Source organism: Hylobates moloch, unplaced genomic scaffold (assembly GCF_009828535.3).
Source record: "Hylobates moloch isolate HMO894 unplaced genomic scaffold, HMol_V3 SCAFFOLD_22, whole genome shotgun sequence".
In the NCBI taxonomy this organism is placed as follows: Eukaryota; Metazoa; Chordata; class Mammalia; order Primates; family Hylobatidae; genus Hylobates; species Hylobates moloch.
In genome coordinates, this window is record NW_026652297.1 from 26,564,568 (window position 1) to 26,587,234 (window position 22,667).

The 22,667-nt window shown below is 50.8% G+C and overlaps 1 protein-coding gene across 4 annotated transcripts in view; it reads right to left on the bottom strand.

Annotated features, from left to right (window-relative positions):
* GFRA2 (GDNF family receptor alpha 2) overlaps positions 1 to 22,667 on the bottom strand; it is a 94,975-nt gene that overhangs the window by 44,168 nt on the left and 28,140 nt on the right. For all 4 annotated transcript variants that reach the window (XM_032143855.2, XM_032143854.2, XM_032143852.2 and 1 more), the window contains one exon: positions 12,652 to 13,006. In XM_032143855.2, the coding sequence (XP_031999746.1) occupies positions 12,652 to 13,006 (355 nt within the window). The remainder of the gene's footprint in view (positions 1 to 12,651; positions 13,007 to 22,667) is intronic.

Here is a 22,667-nt window from a genome sequence, read left to right on the forward strand (position 1 = left end):
CCTCCCCCTCCTCATCCCCCTCCCCCATTCCTCCCCATCCCCCTCCCCCTCCTCATCCCCCTCCCCCTCCTCCTCCCCCTCCCCTTTTCTCAGGTGACAACATCACCAGCCAGCTGGCCACCAGACCACAGACCTTAGCACCATCCCAAACTCCCCCCTTCACTGTCTGCATCCAGTGAGGCCCTGGGAGCTGACCTCTGAAGGTCTCTGACTACGTGCCCTCTGCCCTCTGCCCTCTGCCCTCTGCCTTGGTCCTATCTCAGACTCCATCACATTTCAGCTTCCTTAAGGGACTCTCTGTCTCCAGCCTTGTTCTCCTCCAACTCATCTGCACACAGCGGCCAAAGGGATCTTTCTAAAACACCAGTTGAATCATGTCTATCTCTTGCTTAAAATACTTCAGGCTCCCCACTGTCTTCTGGGGAAAATCAGACTCCCTGGCCCAACGTCCAGGGCTTTGTGAGCTGGGTCCCTCTTTCCTCTGGGGTACCTCTAGTTTTACACACATGTGCCCTCTGCAAGGAACAGAGAGAAGGGCCTCCTCCTAGTACAGGCCTACTCCTCCTTCAAACCCAGCTTAGACACCACCTCCAAGAGGCCTTCTCAACAGCCCCACCAAGCCTGTGGGGGCCGGCCCCACATGTCACAGCCAGGGTGAGCCTGTGGGCGCCTTAGGGAAGGTCTGCGGTTCACTCCAGCATCCCAGGTGCAAGGCTGCCAGACACAGCTCCACGAAAGGCCTCCTGAATGGGCTCCAGAGCTTCCACGGAGGTGCTACTGTCCTTATTTTGACAAGGAAAACAGGAGCTCCATGCTTTGAAGAACATGCCCAGCTCCTGAAGCTGCTGAGTGAGCATCTGTTTGACCTCAGCTCATCAGGATGCTTCTCCTGGACACGTCCCAGAGATCACAGTGCACCCCCATGGACAGAGGGAAGAAGGGTCACGTGCTCCGGAGGGCTCCTCCTGGACTCAGAGAATGTGTCTCGGGCCGGGGAGAGTAGGGACAGTGATCTCCAAATTTCCCTCTCCCTCTATATGAAGAGCAAATAGCTCACTGCTTCTTTGCTCATAAGTCAATGTCCTCATTCAGCTCTAAGCAGGAGGGTGCCAGTAGTGATCTGATGTTCCCACTCACCTCCAAGACCCCTTCCCTGACACTCCTCTAATGCTGGCAAGAGGACCTCCAGCCTCTGCACCTGAGGATGGGGAACTCACTACCTAACAAAGCAACTCACCCTGATTTCCATCAAGATTAGAGAGTTAGTTATCTGCAGGGGTAGTGTGAAGACTTAGTGTAACTCCTAATCCAGGACCCCCTGCCCCTAACTTGACTTTGTCCTCTTATTAAGTAACACATTTAGAGAACCCTGAGATAACAGGGCTACCTGCATGAGGCCTCTGAGTCTTCCATGAGAGACCCCAAAAGGGCCCTGAAGCTGAGAGCTGGATGCAGGACACCCAGGCACCACAAGCCACTTCACAAGAAAGAGAGCAGGGCTGCCTCCCCCTGGGGATGCCCACGTGGAAGGCAGAGCACATCCCAAGGCTGCCACGGGAAAGGCCACATCCTCAAAACACCCTGGGCAGGACTTCCACTGCAGGAGCCAGGGGCACCTCTCAAACAGCCCCTGCGCTGTTCCAACGCCTCCTCGAGGAGGAAGACTGAAAGCTCCTCTGGGCAGCCCGAGAGTTGGCTTCTCTAAGGGGCGGGGCCATCCAGGTTGCTCACAAGAGCACAGTGGTGTGGGGAAGAGTCTCTTCCCACACCTGAAGGACTCTTTTAGCCACAGCAGGAGAAGCTGAGTTGGTGGCAGCCATACCATGGCCCCTCCGAGCCCAGGGAGGACATGGCGGGTGGGACATTCTAGGGTCCTAAGCACAGTGCAATGGACAGAGTCAGCATCAAAGACCAACAGCGGTGTGCTCCCCACACTAGAGGCTGTCCCAAGGCTGACACTTGCCCAGTGCGATGGCAGAGCAGCTGGGATTGGCTCCTCTGCAATGGCAGGGTCACCCTCACTCTCCTGCCTTCCTCGACCTCACCCCACACTTCCTAAAGCCAAACTGCTGTTGAGCTCTCCTCAGCCATGTCTCCACCCAAGAGGCAGACATCTTCCCTTTCCACTGACGTCTTTCCCAGGAAGCTCTAACCAACCAACTGGCCAACATTTCTCTAGCCCCAGTCAGGTTTCTGTAATCACCAATCCATCAAAACTTCTGTGTAAGAGTCACCAAGGCCCTCCATGTCCCCAAATCCAATGGTGACCCAGGTGTCCTCATCCTTCCAGACCTCTCTACAGCACACAGCACAGCTATCCATTCCCTCTTTTTCAGAACATGTTCTTTTGACTCCTAGAACACCGTAATAACAGCATCCAGCACTACTGGGCACTGACAGGGTGCCAGGCAGGTTCCCAGCACCTCCTCTCCAGCCAGACTCTCCTTAGGAGAATCCTACCCATTTCTCTAGCTTTAAATGCCATAAATATGCTAATGACCCCAGAATTTACAACCCCAGTCAAGCGCCAGATATGAATGTCTCAAAGGCATCTCAAAATTAACATGCCCAAAATGGAACTCCTGATTTATCTCCCCCCAGGCCTTCGCCATCTCAGAAAGTGGCACCATCACCACCAAGCTGCTCAAGCCAGAAGCCCGTGAGTCATTCTCAAGCTCCTCCATCACCCTCAGGCCACAGACCAGGTATATCACTTCTACCTCCGAAATATCTCCAATTTATCCACTTATCTCTCTCCACCTGGCCACCACCCTGGGCTGAGTGGCCATCATCTCTGATCCAGTGATTCTAAAATAACCTCCTCAGTGGCCTCTCTGCAGTCGTTCTCGCCTCCTCCCTTAATTCTCCACACAGCAGCCAGAGTAATCTTTCTTATCACAATTTTTCACAATGCACTGCTTGGCTTCAGAAGTTCTTTTCCGACTGTACTTAGAAGTCCAAACTCCTTGCTGTGGCCTGTCAGGCCCCAAGTGATCTGGCCCCTGCCTGCCTCCCAACCTCAACCTGTGCCTCTCTCTCCGAGCCCCGCTGCACCAGCCACACCTTTCCCCCCTTTCCCTCCTGCAAACTTCTGCACATGCTATGCCCTCTGCATGTGATGCTCTTTCTCCCTTGGTCTGACACCAGGCTCCCCATTCCTCAGGTCTCAGTTTAAATGTCATCTTGCAGATAAACTTTTCCTGGCCAAGCAGATTCCCCCCTTTGCCCCTGTTATTCTCTATTTCCACATCCTGCTCATTTCAGCAGCATTATCTAGAGGCTTGTCTGTGTGCTTGCTCACCATCTGCCTCCTCCATCAGACTGTGAGCTCCAAGGGGGCAGAGACCACTGACACTGTGTTCTCCAGGGGGTAGCCAGTGTCTAGCATGGTGCCTGGCACAGAGTGGGCACACAACAAATAGCTGTTAAAGAAATAAGCTGGCCAAGCCCAATGGCTCACACCTGTAATCCCAGCACTTTGGGAGGCTGAGGCGGGCAGATCATGAAGTCAGGAGTTCGAGACCAGCCTGGCCAACATGGTGAAAGCCCGTCTCTACTAAAAATACAAAAATTAGCCAGGTGTGGTGGTGCATACCTGTAGTCCCAGCTACTCAGGAGGCTAAGGCAGGAGAATCACTTGAAGCCGGGAGGTGGAAGTTACAGTGAGCCAAGATCATGCCACTGCACTCCAGCCTGGGCAACAGAGCAAGACTCCATCTCAAAAAAAAAAAAAAAAGAAAGAAAGACGCTGATGAGGTAGTAATATAAAATGAGAATATTAAAAAAACAGAGGCCTGATTGGGAAGAAAAATATTAAAGGAAAGCCACGTGATGTCACAGGAAGGATACAGACAAGTTCCAGAGAGTGTGTGGAAAAGCAGGGGCCAGAGGAAGATACAGGATGGGAGCCAAACAGGCTTGATGGAGGGGAAGTCTAGATGTTATGAATGTAGTGTTTGTGTTTCCCCAAAATTCGTATGTTAAACCCCTAATCTCCAGCGTGATGGTATTTGGAGATGGGGCCTTTGGGAGGTGATTAGGGTTAGATGAGGTCATGGGGGTGGGGCCCTCATGATAGGATTAGTGGCCTTATAAGAAGAGGAACAGACAATAGATTGATCTCTCTCTTTCTCTCCTCTGCCTCTGCGTGCACACATCAACAAAGACCATATGAGGACATAACCAGGAGAAAGGCCCTCACCACAGGGCCTTTATAGATCAAGGTGCCATCAAGAACTCAGCCAGGATCTCAGATCTCCAGCCTCTGGAACTATGAGAAGTAAATGTTTGCTGTTGAAGCAACCCAGTCTATGATATTCCATTACAGCAGCCCGTACTGACTAAGATACCAGGCAAGGAGACAGTCCATGCCAGTGAGTGAAAGCAGAAACACTCAGGGAGCCAGTGTGAACAATGCAAGACCAGGGTGGCTGAAAGTGTGTCTGCCTCTGTGTGAACAAACACACACCCAGTTGTAGGTGAGGCCACTGGTATGAACAAACTCTGCTGGCTTGCATTCGGATTCTCCCTGCGTAAGTGACATGTCACGAATGTGTCACTCCTCCCCAACCACTCAGAGATGCCTGGGTCCTCAAGCACAACTCCACAAGTGGGAGCCTTAGCCAAACAGGATCCACATCTCATCCACCTGGGGTGTGAGCCTCTGGAGCCCAGATGCCTTGAGAGAAGGCTGTAAAGTTGAGGTCAAGGCTCTGTGCAGCCCTGCCAAGTGGTAGCAGCCACAGCAGGGTGAAGCATGAATCCTGTCTTGTAAATTAGAGCTCTGGTTTGGAGCTTCTCTCTGTGTTTATTTCCCCAGAGCCCTTAGTAAAGTAATATCCAGCATTCCAGCCTTGTCTCAACATGTCGCAGGAAATTCCAGGAAGGGTCACTCAGGGACCCTTGGCCCAGAGTTAAAGAGTGAGCAGAGCCCGTACTGAGACCAGCAACAGCAGCCACCTCGGATCCCCAAGGGGAAGGTGGATCTCAGGGTCTCGGCTCTTTGCAGTTAGGTTCTTCAGGAAGGGGGTGGCCTATTCCCCCCACACTCCTCTGCACAGCTTTGCTCTGGGGCTGGATGTGGCTGTTGGACTCTGGGCACTGCTCAAGGCCAGGTGGGCCCCTGGGCGAGATTTTACTTTTCTGTGACTCATCTCCCCTAAGAAAGGGCTGCTCTGCAATGCCAGCAGGGTGACCCAGGGAAGACCTAGTAGAATTGGGATTTCAAGAGAACCTGAGTGAAAAGTTATCATCTACACAATTGTAGCTACAATGATAGTGGGGCTCCTCTCCCACCACAGACACGATTGACATAGAGTCCCCTCCTTAGGCTCTAAGTGCCACAAGGACAAGGAGCTCTACCTACTTCATTAACTCTCCCAGTCAAACACAATGCCTGGCCCAAAGTGGATGACCAATAAAGAGTAGTGAAATTAATAAAGAAATGGTCACAGGACCCCCACTCCTCCTGCTATAGGTAATCTGCTGGCCCCAGGGAGGACTGGCTGGGTTCCGTGGAGCATCCATGCTTCCCCTCCTATGCCTGTGGCAGGCATCACTAATCAATCACAGTCCTCTTTGCTACTGAGCCAGGAGCCAGACTCAAAATCCTTCTCTAGGGAGCCAATCCAAGTTGGTCATCTAGAGAAGGAAGAGGTTCCTATGCTTTGGAAGATCAAGGAACCCTTACAGAATCTAATGAATGCAACAAATTTCTTTCTAGAAAATACACACAAAACTTTCTGTATAATTTCAAGATATTCAAGGACCTCTACTTTGAAGGGAGTGAAGGCTTGGAAGCACCACAGCCCACCTACCCCATGCAAGTAATCATTTGCTGCCATTTAGAGATGGTCTGCTAAAAACATCAGCCAACGGATCCCATGGAAAGCCATTAAGCTGAGGGACAGTCCCAAGGAGCCAAGAATCAAACCCAGACCTGTCCATCCACACTGCCTGAAGATACTGAATACCCCCCATGCTGGGCAAGAAGGACAGTGTGTGGAAGGGACTCCTTCCCAGCCCCTGAGGACTGCCTTGAGGGAGGTGAGCCCAACTTCCTCTGCTTCCCAACAAGCCTCTCTGACAAGGGCAGTGTCCACTGCAGTAAAGGGCCCAGGTTGCCAGGGTAGCTCCAGGCTGGAATCTATTTATACACATCCTCAGCACCCAGAGGTTAAATTACAGCCCAGGAGATGGCAAGGAGCCAGCAAGGAGTTATTTATGTTCTGTTGGCAGACTAAGAGGAACAGGGCATTTCAGAGGACCGCTTCCAAATGAGGCCTGGTAGGGACACAGTTTAGAGAACAAGAGAATCATCCTCCCACGACCCCCCAACCATCACCAACACACACACACACACACACACACACACACACAATCTGAGACCATCTTTGCAATGGCTGTAAGCTGAGAGGGTAAAAACTGAAAGACTGTGTTTTTAAAATGTAGATCTTGGCCCACTGTGGGGGTTGGAGTGAATCCAGCCAAATGCCATGGATGCATTCCAAGAAGTTCTCCAGGCTTTCCAGGCTCCTTATCAGAAGGCTTTTAAAGGAAGTCTCTCCTGGTCTATCCCTAGATGCTCACTTAGCTTAAGTCCACAGCCCTAAGGCTCGTGGCATATGAACCAGACAAAGGCCAAAGACATGAGCCAAGGTTCCTGAGATGCAACTTCAAAGCCAGGTGGAACTGTCGGTAGAGCCCAAAGCTTCCACTCCCAGAGGCTCCATCCTCAGCCACTGGCCCCAAACTGCTCTGAGTTCAAAGGATGACGAGAGGATTCAGAAGTGCTTCCCCAAACCCTGAGGCCCAGCAAGCAGATATCCTTGTTTAACCAAGGCATCTTTAAACCCTAGATCAAAGGAAACCTCTAACACTTTACTGTTGGTGACATTTAATAAGACAGCATGCGGAACCTGCTAAATCTCACACGGGTGATGGACGACGCCTGCCACGCAGTGTGCCACACGGCGAATTGATGCGCTTGCTTTCATGTAGTGCCAGGTGAGGTCAGCTCTGGAAGAGCTTCCCTCAAGAATCCTCCGCCAAGATTCCCCCCACAGGAAGCCTGGGCATCTCTAGGCCAACTCCCTCGGCAGGAGGAGGGACCACAGGGGCCAAGCAGGCCTGGCTGCATCAGGGCTGGGTGCCATAGCACTGCAGCATGGGCATGTTCCTAGGAGATGCCGAGGGCTGGGGCCTTACTTCCAGAGTCGCAAGCCCAGAGAGGCTTTCCCAGGACACCCATCAAGGCCGGCTTCATTCATTAAAGTACCAGCAAAGGCAGGTTGGGGGTTCTGCAATTCCTGCTGCAAACACCCTGGCATTGGGCTCTCCCATTTTCAGAATGAAGATTTCCACCTGCGGTCAGAAACCTGGAGGAAGTCAAACCAGGGAAAGGAAGAAGTGCACCCCTTCCCAGGCACAGTCAAGAGCCAAGACCCGGCTTCCTGCTCTCCAGGTGCCCCTCTTGAGCCACCTGTCACCTCTGATGCTAACAATGGGCATCCATAGGACAACTGAGCACTTTTGTGGATTCTGGGGACAGCGACACTTGGGTCAGCAAGTCAGGCCTGCAGGAGTGTAGAAAGAAGCCACTCCTCTCCTTCCAGGCCCGGCCCAGGGAAGAGCCTGGTGAGAAGGCCCTTCAAATACCTGCTCCCACACCATCCACCCTGATGAGGCTCATCTCTTATACCAAGAGCTCATCTCTCCAGTAAAATAACCTCCAGTGGAGAGGGCAGGAGCAGAGGGAGAAAGCAGACAGGAAAACTGCTTCAACAGAATCGGAACCATAGACTTGTAAGACCTCAGGGTCCCTACAGATGACTTGGTTCAGCATCCTCATTTGATAGATGAAGATTCCCCAGGGCATGAGGAGTTAAACAGCCCACTGAGGATAACACAGGAGGCCCCAGGCAGGTGAAGAGCAAAGGTAGGTCCCCTGACTCTGAGGCACCACCACAGCAACCTCCATCCACCACCTACAGTGTCTGTCTCTCAGGTTCTGTTGCTCCAGATGCATCTGTCAATGCACCCCGCCCCAAACCTCAACTCTCCATCATGCGCAAGGTTCCCTAAAGGACACTTCTCCATGCTCCTGCCAGACTCTTCCTAATGCAGGTTCCGCCCTCATTCCTTCCCTGCCTCTTCAGGACCACACTGAAATTTGAATGCAGATGGGTGTGTTGGTGGGAGATAGGGAAAGATGGATTGGAAGAACGCCCTGCTTCAAGATCAGGAGCTCACCCAGCCACATCCTGGAGCAATCAGAATTTCCTACTCAGGATCCCAGGCCTCCTAAAGTGAATCGTGTACCTAATTCAATAATCCAGACATAGCGCTGTCTGTGGGCCCTGGAGTCACCATTGTTTAAGTTTATTTCCCAGTGCAAGAAGCTCATCTGCTTAGCTCAGCACACCTCAGAAACTGTCAGCCCTCAGCTCCCGGGATTCCTCAGTCCTGACCCTCTCAACACTTAGCCCTGTTTAAACGCCCTTTCTGGTTCCACTGTGTGAAGTGTATCGCTTGATTCTCCTGTTTCCTAGCTTCCCCCACCTCCAGAAAAGCAAAAAAAAAAGAAAAGAAAAAATGCTTCTAGTTCTTTAAACTGACACAGACTTTCTCCAAGTCACAAGTTACCCTGCTCCAAATTCCCCCATCTCAGGGCTGCAGACCTGGTAGGAGCTGTCCACTCCATTGTCGCATTATCCATCCTTCCTTAAAGCAATACTAATAAAATGGGTGCAGTGTCCCAGCCACTCCTCTGCCCGAGATGCCTGGTTCAGACACCTGAGCAGCTTGATTCCAGGCCCCATCGCCAGGCCCCCTGCAGTCCTCCAGCTTTTGAGTGCACCCGGCCCACTCCTATGCTTGGGTCCTGGGCTTGGATTCGTGCTGGTCTTTTCCAGTTCCTTCAAGGCCCAGTTCCCGTCTGCTCCATCATTCCACACAGCTGTGTAGGATGCAGCCCCCAAGGTCATTTTAGCATTCAGAAGAAGCAAATGTGTCTCAAATCATGTTCCCATCTATCCTGTTTCGGGGGGCTATGTGGCCCATCAAGCCTCCCCTTTATCCCAGCAACCAAGAATCTCAGAGCTCAAGTTCAGTCACTATGGCAAATGGCAGTGTGGCCACATCTGCTCCCTCCTCCTCTCTAAGGCTGGCCCTCCTCATTGTGGTATGCATAGTTTCATCTTCAATCACCTCAATCGGTTTGTGTAGGCAATAAGATATATTTTTTTAAGTAAGCAAAGGAGAAAAACCCACCTTCTGGCCGGGCGCGGTGGCTCACGCTTGTAATCCCAGCACTTTGGGAGGCTGAGGCGGGCGGATCACGAGGTCAGGAGATCGAGACCATGGTGAAACCCCGTCTCTACTAAAAATACAAAAAAATTAGCCAGGCATGGTGGCAGGCGCCTGTAGTCCCAGCTACTCGGAGAGGCTGAGGCAGGAGAATGGCGTGAACCCGGGTTTTTTTTTTTTTAGTGGGCCTAGATTGCGCCCCTCCACTCCGGCCCGGCCGACAGACCCCCTCTCCGAACAAAAAAAAAAAAAAAAAAACCCCACCTTCTTCACAGAGCTTTCCCTGAGCCCTGCAGCTGGGAAACAGGCCCCTCTCCGAACTCCAGGAGAGCTTGTTCTGCAAACCAAATAAAGTAGCGCTTCCCCTTCAGTGTGCACACGGCTCCAGCTCTCCCTCCCTATCTCCCATCTCTCTGCAGCCCCTGGCCCTGGCCCTGGTTCCTTCTGAAGAAGGTGGTTTGTGCCCAGTGCCTCTACTTCTGCCTCCCTGCCAGGCCTGGGCCCACTGCAGTCCATCTTCCACCACACACACACACACACACACACACACGCATGCACACACACATGCATGCACACACATAAACATGCACATGCACACAGGCATACACATATGCATGCATACATGCACACACACGTATACACACTCTGTGAGACACCACAGCTCAGTCATCTCCTCCCTCTGAAACCCCCTTCCCTTCCAGTCTCACATCCTACTTCCTTTGCCCCTCCCTTAAGCACCAGTGTTTCCAGTAGATTTCTGCCTCCACCGTTCACTCCAAGCCTTATCACTTAAACACTGAGGATGCCCAAATCTTCAGGCATCTCCAGCCCAGACTCCCTCCTGAGGTCTAGCAACCCTTCCTAGGCCATCTCATTTACTGCTGTGGCTTTAATCACCAGCAAAGTACTCAATAACTCCCAAACCCATCTCTTCTTTCCAGCCTCATTACTGAGGTCGAGACTCACAAGTCCAAGTGCCCCCTAGGTGTTGCCATGAAGGTGGCAATAGTCCCCCAGGCCCCTCAAATGCTGCATGTCCAATACCACCCCCACTGAATGGCTCCATCTCCCCAGAATTACTCAACTAGGAAACATGGCAGACATGATTCATTTATCCATTCAAGTAACCTTATGGAATGCTCACCATGTTCCAGGCTCTACATGCAGGACAGGGTATGGAGTAAACAAAACAGAAATAGTTCTTGCTACCAGGGTTCTATCTCCAGGTGACCTTCAGCCAGTCACCTAGCCCCATCAAGGCCACTTCCCAATCTCCTCTGAAATAATCCAGGTTTCTCCATACCCACACTCACTATCTTAGTCTGGAGCACTCAATAATACTGGAAAGAAGCAGTTTAGCTGGAATCTGACTCTGAAATGTATGGTTGTGTGACCTTCAGCAAGTTACTTTCTCTGTAACTTGCCAGATGTTTCCTCATTGACAGATAAAGATAATAGCACCCACCTCAGTTTTGTTGCAAGGATTAAATGAGACAGAAAGCCTCTAGAACAGTGTCCAGAACACAACATGCTATCTATAAACACCTGCACCCACTACAATCCCCATTTCTCCAGCAGCCTCCCCCGACCTGCCTCCCATCATGGCCCACTCTACATGTGCCCAACACCTGCAGCTCCCCAGAGCCCAGGCTCTCTCCCACTTCCAGCCTGTGCCATGCTTTTCCAACAGGCTTCTTCCCTGGCTTTCTCCTCCTGGTTTCCCAAGGCTCAGCTCAAGGCCCCCTCCTTCCCTGGACACACAGGATGTAGCAGATGCCCTCTCCAGTGCTCTCTCCTCTGGGAGCCCACAGCCTCATCCCACTGAATTGGGATCACCACTCCCTTTGTCTGTTTCCCCTGTATACTCAGGCCTTAGGACCAAGAACTGCACACAAGAGTCTCAATAAATACTTAGCAAACAAAAAGGACAAACATGAGAATTATATAGAGCCAAATTTCAACTTAGTATAAATGCACCACCACCAACCCCCCCCCCAAAAAAAACTACCTTCCTAATAATGAGGCTACACTTGTTAAGCACTTACTATGTTCCAGGCTCTGTGCTAAGCTTTGGACATACGTTATGTCATCTAATGCTCACAATAACCCTGTGACGTGGGTATTTTTACTCCCATTTTATAGGTGAAGGGAGAGAGGTCAGGAAAATTTTGTAAACTTGCTCAAGGTTACATAGCTAATGAGTGGTAAAGACAGGGTTCAAAGCTAGAACTGTCTGACTCCAGGACCCATTCCTCACCCCGACCCATTCCTCACTCATATGATCACTGAGACTGGATCATATCTCAATACAGAGTGAGCTGGCTCTTTGTTTTATGAGAGCACCTTTCCTGATAGCCACGTGACCTCTGTTGGGCTATTAGGCAGAAACTTTCTTTAGAAGTGGGACTAAATTGGCTAAAGTCCCTTATATATATATATATATATATATAAAGCCAGCTCACTCTGTATTCAGGTCTGATCCAGTCTAGTGTCAGGGTGAGGAATGGGTCCTGGAGTCAGACAGTCCTAGCTTTAAATCCTGACTTTACCACTCATTAGCTGTGTAACCTTGAGCAAGTTTACAAAATTTTCCTGACCTTCTGTCCCTTCACCTATAAAACAGGAGTAAAAATACCCACGTCACAGGGTTATTGTGAACGTTAGATGACATAACGTATGTCCAAAGCTTAGCACAGAGCCTGGAACGTAGTAAGTGCTTAACAAGTGTAGCCTTATTATTAGGAAGGTAGTTTTTGGGGGGATGCATGGTTATACTAAGCTGAAATTTAGCTCTATATAATATATGTAAGTATATATATGTGTGTATATATGTGTGTGTCTATACACACACACACACACACACACACACACATATGTAGGTAGAGACTGAGTTTTGCTATGTTTCCCAGGATGGTCTCAAACTCCTGGCCTCAAGTGATCCTCCTGCCTCAGCCTCCTGAGTCACTGGGATTACAGGCATGAGCCACTGCACCCAAAGGTCTCTTATTCCAAGGCTCAAGGAGTCTATGGTTTAAAATTATAAGCTCCTTGGGTTGTTCATTTTGGTTTCCCCAGCTGAGCACAGAGAAAGCAAAAGATAAACCTGTTCTGAGTGAATGAATGAACAAATGAATGAATAAAGAAGTAGATGGATGGATGAACGGATGAATGAAATGGAAAATTCATTTTGCACATGTCCAAGTCAGTTTTACCCTTTTTGACACCCTTTCTGCTGGACTCAGGGTCATAATTCGATGCACCCCAAGGAATGCAGAGAACGGAAAACACAGCCTGGCAACACGAGCCCCCTCCTGCCAGCACCCCCGGGGCTGCCGCGGCACTCACCGGCACAGGTGGTCAGTCCGGCACACGCCGCGCAGCTCCAGGCAGTTGGGCTTCTCTTTGTCCTCATAGGAGCAGCTGGGCAGGATGGTTTGCCGGCGGCGCTCGGCGCACGCCTGGTCTTGGCAGGAGCAGAAGAGCATGCGGTAGGTGTACTCGCTGGGCACCCGGTCGAAGAACTGGCGCAGGGCCTTGTGGCACTTGCGGCGGTTGCAGCGCTCGGTGGGCGAGATCTCACGGTTGCAGATGGAGATGTAGGAGGAGCGCAGCTTCTTGCAGTTGTCGTTCAGGTTGCAGGCCTTGGCAGCATCCAGGCAATGGTTGCTCTTGGCGCTGACCACCGGGTCTGCCCCTGTCCCTGGAGGAGGAACAAGAGAGCAGGTCAGAGGCCGCACAAGCATGAGGAGGACGCAGCTGCCCCCTCGCTGGGAGATGTCTCTCAGTACTCGATATGCTTCCATGCGCCCGCTCTGTGCCTCAGTTTCCCCCTTTGTGAAATGGGGATCACTTCACAGGACCTACCTCCTAAAGCTGTGGTGAGGAGTAAAGGAGTTAATATACAGGCTGAGGGAGTGCTTAGGAAGCGCCTGGTGCAGGGTGAGCTGTACCATGGCAATCTAGGACAATAGTGGACTTAAAACTCATCACAAGCCTAAAAGGCAAGCAACTAGGTGTGTATGGCCCTGTTTACAAATATGGGAAATAAAGTGGCTGGCTCAGCGTCATGCAACGAGGGGGCCCCTGTGCACTCACCAGCAGGACACTGGCATTTGGGGTCAGACAATGCTCATGATGGGATCGTCAGCAGCCTGGGTGCAGACAGCACACACATGCCCTCCTGAGGAATTCTGGTGACAGCCAGATGGGAGATCACCTCACCCAACCTTGTTATTTTACAGATAAGGAAACTGAAGCACTGTGTGGGCAAGGGGCCTGCCCAAGGTTGCCCAGCACAGGAACCCGAGTCACACCTAGTAGTGCAGTTATGCCAGTGAGAACCGCCAGTGTAAGCTCCTCATCCATTCTTCATCCACCCTACAAGCGCTTTCCAGTACTTCCTGAGCACCACTCTCTCCACACAAGGCCCCACAAGGTGCTGGGAAGGACTCGGGGTGAGGTAGGCTGAGGCCACACATCCCCCTCACATAGGCCAGGTGACTGAGCACTTCCAGCACACAGTTCCTGGTGTTCTAATCACTTGCCCATTAAAGATCAGGTCCTATCTCTGCACAGCCCTCTGCAGGGTGCCGTGTTAGATATAAAAGTGCAAGAGGAGGGCCCACTCTGAAAGAGCTCACAACTCCAGCCAGAAAACCAAGAGGCAGAACAGCACAATGGCCAAGGCTGGGTGTTCTAGAGCTCAGCCATCAGCGCTCCACTCCTGGCCCTGATACTTATTGGCTCTGTGGCCTGGGACAAATGGCTGAACCTTTGCCTCAGTTTCCTTGTCTGCAAATTGGTATCTACCACATAGGGCCTTTTTGAGCGTGAATGAGACAGCTCATTTTTTTTCTCTCTCCCCTACATCATGATTTTGCTGTCTTCTAGACCATTCCCATCAGCTATTACATCACCCATCTTCAATTAAAAAAAGACCTCCTCGTGACCACACACCCCTCTTAAGCTACTACTCCATTTTTCTGCTCCCCTTGAAAGCAAAACCCCTTAATCGAGTTGTCTACACCAGCTGTCCCTTGCTCTCCTCCCATTCTCTCTTGGACCCGCTTCAGCCTGGCGTTTGGCCCCAACTGTCTGATGGATGCTCAGGAATCCATGGGCCTCATCTCCCTCAGCCCACCAGCAGCACTGGACACAGCCAATTCCTCCTTCCTGCCTCCTTCCACTCTCTGCCGGGCTCCCTGCCACCTCCCCACAGTCTCCTGCTCAGCCTGCTTTGCTGGTCCCGTCTTCCATACCCAAGGCTCAGCCTCCTTTTCTCTACATGCACCTGCTCCCTGGGACTCAGCTCATGGCCTGAAACACCATCACTGTGCTTCCAACCCCCAGATTTATACCCCCGGATGAGACCTCTGCCCTGAGCCCCAGACTCATCTGTCTACCTGCCAACTCAACACCTCTAGCTGCAAGCCTAATATCCAAATCTCACACTTAACACATCCAAACCCAACCCCGTATTTCTCCCCAAAACCTGGGGCTTCCCTCCACCTCTGACAGTCTTCCTCATCCTGTTGGAAACAACTGCATCCTTCCCGTAGCCCATGCCAAAACTCCCGGCGCTTCCTCGACTCTCATTCACACACCTCCAAACCCTGGCAGCTCCACCTTCAAAATACAGCCAGAATCCAGACGCTTCTCACCACCGCCACTGCTGCCACCTGGATCCGAGCCACCAACACTGTGCCTGTTAAGAGCCTCCTTCTCCCAGCCTCCTGCTTTGCCCTGTGCCCCCATACCCCACCCCATGACAATCTTCTCTCATCACAGCAGCTGGAGAGAACCTTCTAGAACCTACAGCAGAGAGCCATCGCTCCTAGGCTCCAAAGCCCCCCTTGGATTCCCCAGCTCATTCGGGGGCTTCAGCATGGCCTACACACCTCTACATGTGTGCTGTCCGATTTGCTGTGACAGAACAATTTGTGCTTTCTGAAATGCTGTCCACTCACCACACGGCTGCTGAACCTGAAATGTGGCTAGGGCATTTCACATGTTCACACAAGGCCTTGAAACACACACTAGATTTTGAAAATGTAATAAGAAAAAAATAATGTAGGCTGGGCATGGTGGCTCACGCCTATAATCCGAGCACTTTGGAAGGCCGAGGCAGGCAGATCATCTGAGGTCAGGAGTTTGAGGCCAGCCTGGCCAACATGGCAAAACCCCGTCTCTCCTAAAAATACAAAAATTAGCTGGGCGTGGTGACACGTGGTGGACTACACCCAGCTACACAGGAGACTGAGGCAGGAGAATCACTTGAATCACTTGAACCCAGGAGGCAGAGGTTGCAGTAAGCCAAGATCACACCACTGCACTCCAGAGTGGGCAACAAAGGGAGACTCCGTCTCAAAAAAAACAGACAAAAAGAAAGAAAAGAAAAAAATAAAGTATCTCATAAATTTTTACTTTGATTACACATTGAAGGGGCATTTTTGATCTATGATGTTAAACAAATGTAGTAATAAACATAACTTCACCTGTTTCTTTTTTGTGATTACAAGCAAATGTAGAATTATATATGTGATGCATATTATATTTCCATCAGCCAACAAGGCTGTATATGGCCTCACCTCCTATTCCTTTCTCCCGGCTCATTTCACTCCATTCCAGCCACCCCAGCCTCCTGGATCTTCCTGGAACATGCCCATCATGGCCTGGCCACAGGGCCTTTCCACTTACTGTCCCCTTGGCCTGGAAGTCTCTCCCTCCCCACCACAGCCATACAACCACTCTCCTCATCTACTTCAAGACTCTGTTCAAATGTTACCTAATATGTGAGTCCTTCCTGACCACTCCGCACATAGCAATAACACCCCATGCACATTCCATGTACCCCCTACTCCGACCTATTTTTCCCACAGCACTCATCACTATCTGCCATGGTATGTACTTACTTACTCATTTGTTTGTTTGCATCAAATACAAGCTCCAGGAAGTCAGGGCTGTGCTCAGTGCTGTGTCCCTAGTACCCAGTGTTTGACACGTGGGTGCTATGCAATATTTAAGGGGTGATGGAATAAATGTACTTAGGCCAGTGTCTATTTTATAGTAAGTGCTCAAAAAATGTTGACTAATATTATTAAGCAAGCAAAATGGTACAGAGTAGGCAACAGTGATCAACACAGGACCATGTGGGGCCCAGCCCAGACCTGAAACTTGGGGGATGATCAACAAAGACTAAGCCATTCACCCCACCACTTTGTCTGGCCAACAATGGTCTTTTTTTTTTTTCCTTTTTTTTTTTTTTTGAGTCGGAGTTTTGCTCTTGTCACCCAGGCTGGAGTGCGATGGTGCGATCTCGGCTCACTGCAACCTCTGCCTCCCGGGTTCAAGAGATTCTCCTGCCTAAGCCTCCTGAGTAGCTTGGATTACGGGACCTGCCACCACACCCGGCTAATTTTTGTGTTTTTAGAAGAGACAGAGTTTCACCATGTTGGCCAGGCTGGTCTCAAACTCATGACCTCAGGTGATCCATCCGCCTCGGCCTCCCAAAGTGCTGGGATTACAGGCATAAGTCACCGCGCCTGGCCAACAATAGCCCTTTAAAGGCAGAAAGAGAAAAGTGCCCTCTCTTCTTGTTATAAAAATAAAAGAGGGGAGGGTACATCCAGACAAAAGAATCTTATTCTGTGATAAAAGGAAATGAGCTATCAAATCATAAAAGGACATGGAGGAAACCTACATGAAAGGAGACATGCATCACACCCTATGATTGTAAAGGTATGACACTCTGAAAAAGGGAAAACAGACAGTGAGATCAGTGGCTGCCAGGAGTCAGTGGGGAGTGGGGGAGGAAGAGGTAGAGCATGTAGCATTTTTAGGGCAATGAAACCACTCTGTATGATACTGTAATGGAGGATGCATGCCATTAGACGTTTGTCTAAGCCCACAGAACGTACAACACCAAGAGTGAACTCTAATGTAAACTCTAGGCTTTGCCTCATAATGATGTGTCAATGTAGGTTCAAGAATTATAACAAATGCATCCCTCTGTAGAGGGATGCTGATAGTTGAGGAGGCTGTGCCTGGGGAGGAGTAGGGGGTAGATGGGAACTCTCTGTACCTTCCTCTCAATTTTGCTATGAACCTAAAACCACTCTTAAAAAAAATAAGCCTTTTACTAAAAAAATGGAGGCTGGGAGAAATTAAGGCAGAAAGAGAATCAAGGTTTGTTTTCCCAATCAATCCATTAATATATCTTTAATGAGGACCTACTATGTGCCAGGCACTTCCCCAGACACTCAAGCTGCAACCCTGCCAGAGACACAGCTAGGGACGGAGGAGCAGCCCATGCCAATGTGAGTTCTGTGTCAGGGAAGTCAGGTGCGGAGAGAAAAGCATCCTGTGCAGACCATGGCGGGGGTGGGGGGAGGGGTCCTGGAAGCAGTGACATCACTGCTGAAACCTACAGGAGAACTCAGAGGAAGTGAAGACAGCAGAAAAAGGATCCCAGGCACAGAGGGGAGCAGGGGCAACCGCTGGGAGGAACTGCAAGCAATTCAATACGACGGAACATGGAAACCAATGCAAGGACCATCAAGACAAGGGCCTTCAGCCACGCTGGGGCATGTGGCCTCTCAGGCAATTCCTTGAGCAGCTACCAAACCATTCTGCCCAGGACAGAAGGACCCCAGGATGCCTGTCAACACAAGGGCTATTGTGGGGACACTGCCTCTAAGGGACAGGTTCTCTCCCAGGCCAGCCATAGGACGCACCTGTCAGAGGCTGGCTGGCTGCTGGCTGGAGGAGTTGAGCGGCCAGGGGCCAAGGTGGAGGAGAGACAACAGGAGGGACCCCAGAGAGGAGGTTAACAACTGCAAGCGGAACAGCAGCTAATTTAGGGCTGCGGCTGTCCCCAGGTTCCCCAGGTGCTCCGTTCCCACTCCTCTCAGCAGGTTCCTGAGCTAGTGCTGCTGTAATTATAGCCTTCGTGGCTTCCATTTGGAGCTTGAATAGTGAAAGCTTTTGCTAGGGAGCAGAACATGTAAACTCCTGGGCCAAAACTTGGTAAATTTCCTAGGAAACAAAAAAAAAATCAAGAAATGCAGCTCCTACCTGGTTTCCAGGAAGATGTCCCGTGATCCACCCGGCAGGAACCAGGTTCGAGTGGGCCGGATGATGGGAGAAAGGACCCCAGGAGCAGGCCTGGGTTCTGAGGCTCTGCCAAGCACCTCGCCAAGGAGGCAGCCTGCACTGTGTTTTCATTATGAGGGGGATGGTGGGGTCGGGACTGGGCACAGGGCCAGCCACTGCCATCTGCAGCAGAAAAACTGGACACACACTCCTTCTGAGACAGTCACTGCCCTTCCATCTACCCTAAGGCTCTTGTCCCTCCTTTCAGGAAGGTGAGTCCCCATTGGGAAGAAGGAGGTGGGGGATTCTAAATACAAAACTCACCTACCAAGACCCCTCACAATCCTTGCCTGGCACTGGGGCTATAGCCCCTGAGCTAAAATGTACAAAGGGCAGGAAATGGAGATTCAGGAAACCCAGCCCCCTCCGTCTCCTTGCCCCGATCCCCCGCACTGATAGCTGAGACCACACAAGACCTGAGAGACATTCGGAAGCTAGAAATTGATCCCAGTCCTGGGCTGGCCCTGGAGAGCCTCAACTCAACACGTGCTCCAGCGCCAGCCCCGGTGGGTCTCCCAGGCCGGCTGAGAGCAGCCTTGATGGCCAAGGAGTAAATGGTAAACAGCTGCCCAAGGGAGAGGGAGGCGGGATTTAACACTTGGCCTTCTCCAAAACCTCAGTTAAGTCATCCTCCCAGCCCCCCCCCCGGCTCCTGGCCCTAAGGGACACCCTGGCTTCTTCATCTCCTCCCCTCCTCCTCCCTGGGTGAGAGCCAGGCCCGGGGAGCGCAGCCAGCAGGGGAGCGCAGCCAGCAGCAGAGGGGCAGGCCAGCTGGGGGATGCACAACCAGAGGCTGCAGCTCAGCCTCTCCAACTGCCCTGCCCCAGCCACACCCAGCCCAGCCTCTCCTGTTAATTCCTGGAGTGCTGCCCTGAGCCAAGAGCCCATCTGCACCACTAGGCTGTGGTTCCAGACACTGGAAGCCCCCACCCCAGCAGGCAGGCATATGAGTGCTCTTAAACTCATATTTTTTTAAATATTTATTTGACTTTTATATTGAGCTGGGTTTACCAAATTTCAGTTCCCTATCTCGTTTTGGTCATATTAACAGTACCACCTCCACTAACATTTAATTATTTTTTTCTGTAAAGTCCTTAATGCCTTTTTTTTTTTAGATGGAGTTTTGCTCTGTTGCCCGCTGGAGTGCAGTGGCGTGATCTCGGCTCGCTGCAGCCTCTGCCTCCCAGGTTCAGGCGATTCTCCTGCCTCAGCCTCCTCAGAGTAGCTGGGATTACAGGCGCCTGCCACCACACCCGGCTAATTATTTTCTGTATTTTTTTTAGTAGAGACGGGGTTTTGCCATGTTGGCCAGATGGTCTCGAACTCCTGGCCTCAGGTGATCCGCCTGCTTTGGCCTCCCATAGTGCTGGGATTACAGGCATGAGCCACCACACTGGACCTAAATCCCTTAATTCTTAAATAATGAATCTGTTTAACTCCTTATTGACTCACCTTTTACATTTTTCAATACCTGTCTAGATTTATCCTAAATGAGAACACCTATATTGGTTCTGAATTTTTCTAACACATTAAAATGCAATAAAGATAAAAATACGTATTCGTCGGCCCCATCTCTCATTCTAGCAGTGGTGCGCAATGCACTCAGAGGGGGAAGTCACAGGTTTAGGGAAAAGGCGCTTGACCTGTGGTGCATTTGTGACTCACAGGCCCCACCGACTCAGGAGCTCTGTGGCTGGCACCAGGGCATCTGGATTTCACAAGCTCCCTGTGATTCTGAGGCCACCTTCCAAAGACTGAGAACCAAAGCTTAGGGGAGGAGCAGGGCTGCCCTGGCCCACTTCCCAAACACACACACACACACACCTCACCCAGCACACAATTTAGCAAGCCCACCCTTCACAGATGGTGGTCTGTGGCCAGCTATTGTCACCTAAGCACGCCCCCCAACTGTTTCATCCCCCTCTGCCACCTCCCAACAGAGAGGATCTTTAAGGTAGACTTTCTAATGCAAATGAGCCTGTGGGCAGAAAGGAGAGGCTCCCCATCCTGTAAAGCTTCCCAGCCAATGGGGACCCAGGCGTTTTAACCACCCTTCCTGCCTCCCAGGAAACTGCCCCTCATCCCATTTGCAGCTGCAGTGTCTGTCCCTGAGCCCACCCTGGGTCCCTGGACCAAGATGTGGAGCTCTACTACTTAAATAAGGGTTAAAGAACGTGGGTCCTAATTCTGTCTCTGCTTCTCCAAGCTGAAGAAGACCCCAGGTAAATCTTTGTGCCTTTCTCGGTCTCATTTCTTTACCTGAATAATGACAGGTTCTGAACTGCATAATCCCTTACATTTTGTGCCTCTCCCACTTACCCACCCAACGCACCAGTGCAAGACTCTCAGGGATGGAGGGCCAGGGAAAGCCCTGCTGTCTCACCTCGTTCCTTTGAGCCGGAGCCACAGGTCCACCAGGGCAGGCTAAAAGGAGCCCACTCTGGTACTGTGCAAACTCAACAGCATGTGTGCACACCAAGGTGAACACACACACACACACACACACACACACACACACACATGACACCCAACCATACCCACCTCTCTAGGAGCAGAACTAGAGTCCCTGCATTAGTAGCTGGTCAACAAATATTTTCATACACCAACTATATGCCAGGTCCTAAAATCCAGCTGTGTGCAGGAAAGAAAGAATCTTCCCTCTCCTGCAGCTTTCACTCTAGTAAGAGAAAGACTGATAGTAAACACATAAATACATAAATAAGTTCGGCCGCAGTGGCTCACACCTGTAACCCCAACGCTTTGGGAGGCTGAGGCGGGCAGATCACTGGAGACCAGGAGTTACAGCCTGGCCAACATGGCAAAACCCCGTCTCTACTAGAAACACAAATATGAGTTGGGAGTGGTGGCGTGCACCTATAATCCCAGCTACTCGGGAGGCTGAGGCAGGAGAATGGCTTGAATCCAGGAGACAAAGGTTGCAGAGAGGCAAGATCGCACCATTGCACTCCCAACCTGGGTGACAGAGTGAGGCTCTGGCTCAAAAAAGAAAGAGAGAGAGAGAGAGAGAGGGAGAGAGGGAGGGAAGAAGAAGAAGAAGGAAGGAAGGAAGGAAAAAGAAGGAGGGAAGGAAGAAGAATTTAAGAAAGAAAAAAAGGAATTTAAAGCGAGTTGAGGTAGAATGACTAAAATGGCGGGCAGGAATGGACCACACACACAAAAACAAAAACAAGTAAGAGAATTCCAAGCAAAAGGAGGAGCAAGCACAAAGGTCCTGAGACAGCTACGAGCTTGGCACATTCCTAGTCAAAAGGAAGGGTAAGGTTGCCGGAGCTTCCTGGAGGCGGCAGAAGTTAGAGGAAGTAGAAGTCAGAGGGACAGTCAGGGGAGACCTTGCGGGGCAGGTAAGAACTTCAGATTTTATTCTAAAATGCAAAGTGCTGGAGAGCATTAAGGAGGAAGGCACACGACCTCATTCACTGACACATGGAACTGAGGGTATATCTGAGAGTGGGAAGCAGAAAAGGAGACCAGTCACAGGCTGTTGCAGTAGCAGAAAGCTAGTGGAGGCTGGGGTGGGGTGGTGACTGCAGAGAGGGCAAAATGTGAACCCATTCTGCATATAATTTAGAGATAAAGCCAAGGATTGCTTATATTTTGAGTGGGAGGAGAGAAATCAAGAAAACCTCTTGGATTTTTGGCCTGAGCACCAAGTAGATGGAGATATCATTTCACGAAAAAGGAAAGACTTGGAAGGAAAGAAGAGAGGCAGAATGAAATGGACTATTCTGTTTTTGACTTAAGTTTGAGATGTCTATTAGATGTCAAAGCAGGGATGTTGAATAGGCAGAAGGGTCCACAAGCCTGGAGTTCAAGAAAGAGGTCTGGGCTAAAGACACAAAACTTGGTATGGTTGACATTGGAGGTTGTGGAAAGCCACACAACTCAGTGAGGCTCCCTAGGTTGGGGATGAGAACAAAGAAGAGGAAATAAGTCAGGACAGAGCTGCGGGTTGCCTTATGTTCAATGGAGGCCAGAAAGGAGAGGACCTTGAGCTGGTGGAAAAATCAAGAGATGCTGATTTCATGGAAGGCAAGAGTTTCAAAAAGGAGGATGGTCAACTGACACCCCCCAAATAATTAGGGGCATAAGGGTGAGCGGAGGGGCAACTCACAATGAGATGTAGAATAAATAAACTCTCAGCAGGGCTGGAAGGAAGACAGGAAGGGCAGGTAGAGAAAGGGAGGGTCCAG